The sequence below is a fragment of the Arabidopsis lyrata genome, assembly GCF_000004255.2.
Source record: "Arabidopsis lyrata subsp. lyrata unplaced genomic scaffold ARALYscaffold_6, whole genome shotgun sequence".
In the NCBI taxonomy this organism is placed as follows: Eukaryota; Viridiplantae; Streptophyta; class Magnoliopsida; order Brassicales; family Brassicaceae; genus Arabidopsis; species Arabidopsis lyrata.
The window spans coordinates 7,368,359-7,376,698 of NW_003302550.1; the positions used below are offsets into that span (position 1 = coordinate 7,368,359).

General features: G+C 30.1%; 1 protein-coding gene across 1 annotated transcript; it reads right to left on the reverse strand.

Annotated features, from left to right (window-relative positions):
* Positions 1-4,633: 4,633 nt before the first annotated feature.
* Positions 4,634-7,197, reverse strand: LOC9307852 (WUSCHEL-related homeobox 12). Its single transcript, XM_021022141.1, has 3 exons — positions 6,447-7,197; positions 5,957-6,132; positions 4,634-4,852 (listed from the first exon to the last, which is right to left on the reverse strand). Exons 1-3 carry the CDS (start codon positions 7,048-7,050, stop codon positions 4,835-4,837), a joined length of 798 nt encoding a protein of 265 aa, XP_020877800.1. The 5' UTR covers positions 7,051-7,197; the 3' UTR covers positions 4,634-4,834.
* Positions 7,198-8,340: the final 1,143 nt, after the last annotated feature.

The following is an 8,340-nucleotide window of genomic DNA, read 5'->3' on the forward strand; positions in this document are numbered from 1 at the left end:
ATTTTTTTTTTTTTCGGTGAGCTTGTTTTGGATTATCGTTAAACTAAGAATTAAGCTGGTACTACGTACGGATCAAAAATAATTTCATAAATAAATTTTTTTCTTTTGAAAATATTAGTTAAATTAAATTAAAACAATAGTCAAAAGTTGAGAGCAAAAGGTTAGAAAATGATAAATTAAAATTAAAACAGTAGTAAAAAACAAAGAAATATAATAATACTTTTTATAAGTAGGAGAAAAGATGAGATTGTAAATCACATATTCTTTAATTTATAATGGTCTTAGTCTAATCTAAATCTATTAATGTAAAATGCAAAAGAAGAACTTCAATAAAAAATGTTAAATTGAAGAACGTATTATTACTAGGTTATGAACCCCCGCGATGTCGCGGAGGAACTAATTTTCAACAAATATATTTGATTGTATTTATGTATTAAATTATTATGATAATATATTCAAATATATAAATTATTACATAAAATTAACTATGTTTTAAAGTTATATCATAATTATTTTCTCAAGATGTTAAAACAATTTATGAATAAAAATGTACAAAAGAAGAATTATGATTAAAAACACTTTTGAAACATTTTTTATGAATGTAAAATTATTTATAAGTGACAAAATACATAACGAAGAGTTATAATATAGAGATGAGAAATTCTAGCGGGTCAAAACCCAAAAATTTGGATGGAGTGTACTCAAAATGACTTGTGGGTGACTAAGAACTTCGCCCGAGAATTGATATTTTTTGTTTGCCCACTGTTTTTAAAATATAAGATTAATAATTATTCTATTATATATATTCGAGAATATAAAATTTGATGACGTAAATTACATCTATAACAAAAAAATAAACATTTACAAGATCTCACAAATTTATATTTATATTGATAAATTAACTGAGTAAAAAAACTTCTTCCTTGAATAAACATTTGACGATTGGAATCATTGTTTTTTCCTAATAATGTAGATGATTTCTGGATTACTATACCATTTGAAACAATTCATTTGACGCTTACCACATTTAAAACGCCCAATCACAAGCGTCACATGAGGATGTCTTATCATATTCGGACTTTATAATAGTGTTAATGCAACATCAATATTTCCTTGTATACAACGCATATATATTTTCTTAAGATAAAAAGCATCATTATTACCATATAAAATGGTTAAATAAAAAAATTACTATATAATCAGTCCAATTCTAAGAAAAATTGTTGGTATCTTCATTAGAATTTTATATATAAAGTTGATTAAAACTTCTCCATTTTTATAATCATTCCAAAAAACTTTTGTTACATCAAGAATAAGAAGAATTTCTTTAATATTAAAATGATGTATGTTTAGAAATACTTTAGAGAATAAAGAATTTGGAGCCATTTTACAGATTATTTTTTTTGGATTCATCTTTAAACAAATAATCTATGTTAAAGAACAAAAATTTGGAAACTACTTAGAAAGAAGGACAAATATATAGAGTTCAAAAGTCATGAACATTTAAATAGAAAACTATTTATACAAAGAGTTATGACAAAAAAGGCAATGAAATAGAGTGAAGAGATGTATTTAAATGAATAGATGCAACGATAAAGACATAACCGTAAACTGAAAAATACGACTATAATTGAACAAATAGAACTATCCCAAAAAATAAATGTCAATATTTTAACGAAAAGATGCGATAAAAATACACAACTTGAAAAAATAACCGTCAATATTTTAACGGAAAGATGCGATAAAGAGATCCAAGCGAAAAAAGTAACAGTCAATATTTTAACGGAAAATTGCGATAAAAAGACAAAACCAAAAAATAACCGTCAACAAAAACAAGTAACCGTCAATATTTTAACGAAGAGTTGTGATAAAAAGACACAATCGAGAAAAAATAACCGTTAATATTTTAACAAAAAATTAGGATAAAAAAACACAAATGAAATAGTAACCGTCAATATTTTAACAGAAAGTTACGATAAAAAGACACAACAAAAAAAATAAACGTCAACGAAAAAAATAACCGTCAATATTTTAACGAAGAGTTGCGATAAAAAAACACAACCAAAAAAATATCCGTCAATGAAAAAAGTAGCCATCGATATTTTAACAAAGAGTTGCGATAAAAAGACACAATTGAGAAAAACTAACCGTCAATATTTTAACTAAGAGTTACGATAAAAAGACACAAGCGAAAAAAAAACTGGCAATTTTTTAACGAAGAGTTGCGATAAAAAAGACATAACCAAGATAAAATAACTGTCAATATTTTAACGAAAAATTGCGATAAAAATACACAACCGAGAAAAATAACCGCTGATATTTTAACGGAAAGTTGCGATAAAAAGACACAAACAAAAAAAGTAACCGTTGATATTTTAACGAAAAGTTACGATAAAAATAAACAACCGAAAAAAGTAACCGTCAATATTTTAACGAAGAGTTGCGATAAAAAGACATAAACCGAAAAAAATAACCGTCAATATTTTAACGAAGAGTTGTGATAAAAAGACACAACCGTTTAGAAGTGTAAAAAAAAAGCATAAACATTTAAACGAAAGGTTGCAATAAAAAGACGCAACCGTTCAGATGTGCAAATGATATTTATTGGAAACGACATAACCGTAAAAAAATAACCGTTTACAACGAAAATTGTGATAAAAAGACGCAACCAAAATAACCGTAAAAAAATAACCGATTTAAACGAAAGATTGCGATAAAAAGACGCAACCGTTTAGATGTGCAAATGGTATTTATTAGATTGCTATTATATATAGATTTTCTTTCCTTTCTAGCCAATGCAAAGATTAAAACTTACAATTCCTTTGGTTTCCAGTCTTGCGTGAGATTAGCAAGCTTCCTACCTATTTGGATTGGACCTAAGGAACATAAATAAGAAGATTTTTAAAAACTGTACAATTTACTCAGCTTAAATCTAAAGGAGAAAGGTTTAGACTTTAGATCATGTTTGAAAGACAAATAAAAACAAATACAACAGATTGAGATATTTGAGGAACATTTTAAAGCCAATTAACCTCTATATATGAAACTTTTGCAATGAACAGATTGAGATAGACAAACCTTGATTCTAGTTTCTGAAAAGCGTCCAAAGAACTTAATTTTTTTGTTGACGTTAGGAGCCACAAACGGAAGAGAAGAATCATAAGCTGTTTTTATTTAAAAAGTTATTGAAACTTAGTGATTTGTAAGAAAATAAGAAACCTAACGAAGTAAAACGATGCTTAGAGAAATGATATGGATGACTAACTAACCTTAACGCTGCCGAAACCTTGCAGAAACAGAGATGCAGTTCAATACTAATGTTCGGCATCGACAATAAAAAGTAACATTTGCTTTTCTTTAACTTTATGGATTGTTATTATCGTCACTGTTTTTGATAGGATCATGGGAAGACAAATATTGGAGGTATCTTGGGAAGCAAGATGTGCTCTTGCTCCCCAAGATACCTCCAATAACAAACGGTTAAGATGAATCAAAACCTAAAAACAGAATTGGAAAGAGTGATTAGTAAACAATGTGATGATAAACCCTAAAATCAGAGACATGCAACAACAATTGAAACATAAAGTTGTCGCTCAAGAATTAAAGTTGTAGCAAACAACAACAAAAAAACATGATCTAATTGTTCCCGTAAAGATGGTAACGAAGCCAATCTCTTAAAACAATTAGACCCGTTGAATATCAACCGAAAATTTAAATTTTTTGACCTCAATAAAGTTGCAGAAAAGATAAAACAGAAAAAACAGGAAAAAAAAAAAAAAAAAAGCGATGTAAAGGCTTTTGTAGGGCAGTGGAGAATTTAGGGATCGTGGTGAGATTTGAAGAATGTGAGTTGATGAAAGTGGGAAGTTGGATTAAGGATCGTGGATTACGAAGAAGAATCAAATCTTTTTTTTTCCCTTTTTGCACACGATCTTATATGGGAAAAATGTCACTAAAATACTTAATTTATTGAAAACGTTGATTTAAATCTTCAACTCTCGACGAAATGAAATAAATATCAAATTTATGTTGACAGACTATGTTAATGGGGTTAATTTTCTGTTAACAGATTAGTAAATTAAAAACGACAGTATTCTTTCTTACAATAAAACAATGTCTTTTTTGTTGTAACTCTTCAATAAAATCCCGAGTTTCAAATCATATGAAGATTTAGGGTTAGGAATTTGTTCAATTTGAAGATCTCTCATTGAATTTAGGAATTTAATTCAATCGTTATGACAAAATGACGTCATTTTGTTGTTCTAGGAAACTATGTCGTTTTGAATTATCATGTATGTTAACAGAAAATTAACTTTGTTAGCGGGATCTGTTAACCCACTTAACGTCATGACTAATATGGCCAGGTCAACGAAAGTTTAGTATTTATTTGGAAAGTCAACATAATTTTAATATTTATGTTGTTTCGTCGGAAGTTGAGGATTTAAATCAACGTTTTCAATAAGTTAGAGATTTTAATGACATTTTTCCCGATTATATTGTTGTATAATTATTTTTTTGAAAATTAAATTAAATTGTGAAATAGAAATCTATGTGGCAGTATTCTATTGGCCATATTACTTCTGATTTATAATATAAAGGATATATAAAGTCGAGGGACATTTTTTCCACAAACTTGATCTCTAATCAAAGATTTGGCTTGTTTTGTTAGATAAGGTTTGTCTTCAGGCGAGCAAGAATCGACAAGAAAGCAAAATATCTGACGAGTCCAACATATTTTTTGTTTTTTTAACTTATATTTAATCTAATTATACAAGAAATCAATAAGTAAAAAAGAAACAATCGACCGTATACGGTGCCACACAAGAAAGCCAGTTCATGTCTGTCTCGGTACCTGTCGATGACAAAATGAAAACAAATTTAAAACTTGGGAATAATTAGAGCATTTTAATTATAATAGCGCTAATTGACTAATTAATGACAATACTGAAAACCCTAACGAGAAATGGTTAACATCATTTTATATTCCTAGAAAATGTTGACACCGTCTATTCATTTGACCAAGGGAGAATATAAATTCCCAAGGTCTCTTCTGCCAATGAACTCAATAAAAAAATACTCAACATTTCACAAAATTACTCAAAAAGTGGGATTTATTGGTTCTTGTGTTCTTAGCTATATTCTTTATTTTTAGAAATAAAAAAATAAATAACATGTTTATAAAAAGAAAATTTTGACCAAACCAAAAAGGTCACATATATGAGCTGACATCAAATCCGTAAAGCTTAGTTAAATACTTAAATCACAAGACTTCAGTTACAGATATTAGTTTCTAAAACATTGATATTCATTTATTACATAAACCGACAATAATCAAATTGATTATATTTTATTATATTTTCTGTAGAAATATTTAAATATTTTATATTATATTCCCTCTATTTTAAAATATAAGATGTTTTAAAAATTTGTTTTTTTTTAAATATAAGATGTTTTACAAATTTCTATGCAACTTTAAATAGATTTGATATTTTATGGCTTTTTATATTCTGCAATCTTTTATATCATTGGTTGAATTTTCTTAACTTAAATATTAAATGATAGTTTTTTAAAAACAAAATATAATTTCTTAAAGTATATGCTTTTAGGTAAAACATCTTATATTTTGAATCAGAGTAAGTAGTTACAGAGTGAGATAGGTTCTTGAGGTTAATTTCTATAGCCATTTCTACACACTTTTGCATACTAATCTATAGAAACTATATATACATATATATATATATATATATATCTTTGGTTACAAATATGAATTATGTTTTTTTGGTAAAAAATTATGGTTAAATCGTCGTCGGATGATTACAAAACAAACAAAATTTAAATAGTTCTGATTGTCAAAAACAAAAAAAAAGTTCTGGAAATCATTTATAAAAATATTCATGAGCACTTTGTTAATAGTGTATATATATTAATAATAAAAAGGTGAATTAAGTTTAGTTACCAGGAAATAAGCTTGGCCATGTTGTAAAGAATGCATCAAGAAACCAAACTCATCAGTGGGAAGAGGAAGACCAGAGGAATGAAGTAACACCGAATCTTCACCGAACATTGCTTTCATGTCTATTGCTCCTTTTGTTACTTCCGTCGGAACTCCGTTTATAAACACCGTCATACACCCTTTTGGAAAGCAAAAAAGGAAGATTATTATACAAGAACAAAAATAGAGATTGAGAATTAGCTCTCAAAATACAACATGTTAGCCTAACATAAAAATACGATTTGAAACCCTCCTAGAAAAAATGGTTGGCTCTTTCTTTCTCAATTTCAAAAATTCATTTATAGAAATATGAGTCATCCAAATATTTATAATTAAATTTAAATGGATAGAGAATGTTGATTTTTAGTTAGAAAGGGTCCCGGTTTTATATCTAGAAAACCGAAAATTTACGGCGTAAAAAAAGATATATGAGCCATGCAAATGAATGATTCACCTTCTTGGTATTGGAAATTGGAGTTTTGAACAGACGGGTTTAAAACTGATGCAGCATTTGAGCTGTGATGCTGCTGCTGATGATCAGATTCGTGGCCATACATTTTGAAGAGATTCTCCATACCATTGTTGCTCTCATACTCACCACTTGGAGAAGAGAGTCCGAGGAAAAAGGAAGGGACTTGCGATGAAGACGATCCATTAAGGAAGTAACTAGCTGATGAGTTACTATAACTTCCAAACCCCAAACCAATCTCGCTGTTGCTGCAAGGATATTGATGCATGCTCATGGCCGTCATGTGCTGGTGGTCTTCAGCTCCTATGGAGGTGACAGCAGCGGCGGTGGCTGCTTGGAGCTGCCGCTGTCTCCGGCGAGATCTTGACCTTCGATTTTGAAACCAGTAGAAGACATTTGCGTCTCCCACTGCACCGAATTTCTCAAGCATCTTTCTTATCCTCACCGTTTCGTCTTTTGGTGGGTTAACAGTACCACTGTTGAAGATAGATTCAAGTATCAAGATTTGCTCCGGTTTAGGTGACCAACGTGCCCGGACTGGTTCGGTGGATGTGGAGGATGGACTATGCGATGCACCTTCTTGATCCATTTGCTATCAAGATTGCTTGATTTTTTTTTTTTTTGGTTGGATTATGGATATTAGGAAGAAAAGAAGGAGATGTTGTGGTTACTTGAGGAAAGATTTATGTAATATGTAATGAATTTATAGGAGAGAGATTCTCAATGAGTTTTTTTTTTTTTTTTTTTTTTTTCCATAAATATTAAGCTACACTATTTTAGTGCTTAGATTTAAATATTATATAGGATACGGTCGAATATGTTAACACGTACTCCGAAGGCGAGTTACAACTAGCAAGAAATGCTTATCATTTGATGGTATAACAAAACTAGCAAGAAATGCTTCCACACCATTGCATTATTGGACCAACTCACAAACAAACCTTGGTTCACGTTTTTCTCAGTCTTTAATTTAAATAAACTTATATTAGTGTTCTCAGATTGATAATACTGCATATTCACACTAAAAAAATGTAAAGAAATTGCAAATTCGTATAGCAAAATCTGATTATACAATTGGGGGATGTGCCTTTAGTCAAGTGGTTAAGTCCACTTGACTCCGCCTTCTCCACCGGAGTTCGACTCCAGTAAGTCACGTTACTCCGCGTAGTAGGGTTTGGCTATGGATCGGACCTTGTCGATCCAAAGATGTCAAAAAAAAAAATTTGATTATACAATTGTGAAAACACAGGTTATGGATGTCTTGCTTTCTGCTGTAAATATGATCAAGATATTTTAGCAAGTTCTTCATAAATTTATCTTTATTAAATAGCAAATTATTGTCCAAAGGCGAACTGGTTACTTTTTAGATATAAATGTGGACATTAGATTATTGACGTCCTTGCCGATGAGCAATTCCAGCTCGCCCTCCTCGCGCCGACGAGATCCTCGGACATGGAACCCTCTTCAACGTCACCCCGTCTTTTGACAGTGACCAACTTGTCATCCATCGATTCGCTTGTGGAAGATCACTCGACTAATCGTGACCTCACATGTTTCAGAAAGCTTTATAGCTTTTGTCTCAAAGCTCTCATGGAATTTATGTCGTTTCACCTTATCTATCTTGTTATGACATTGGGGAATGTCTCTTTTATCTCTGTTTTAAACTTTGTGATCTTTGAATCACCCCTCCTTGTACTTGGTTTGATTTGAATAAATGAAAACAAGTCTTTGTCCCCAAAAAAAAAAGATTATTGACGTCATGCAACAGAGTTACAGAGGCCAAAAAGATTTTGTTTGTCAAGTAGAACTTGTCTTTGATTGAGATTTTGATTGATATGACAAGTTTGTGAATACCTCACGCACATAGTATATAATAACA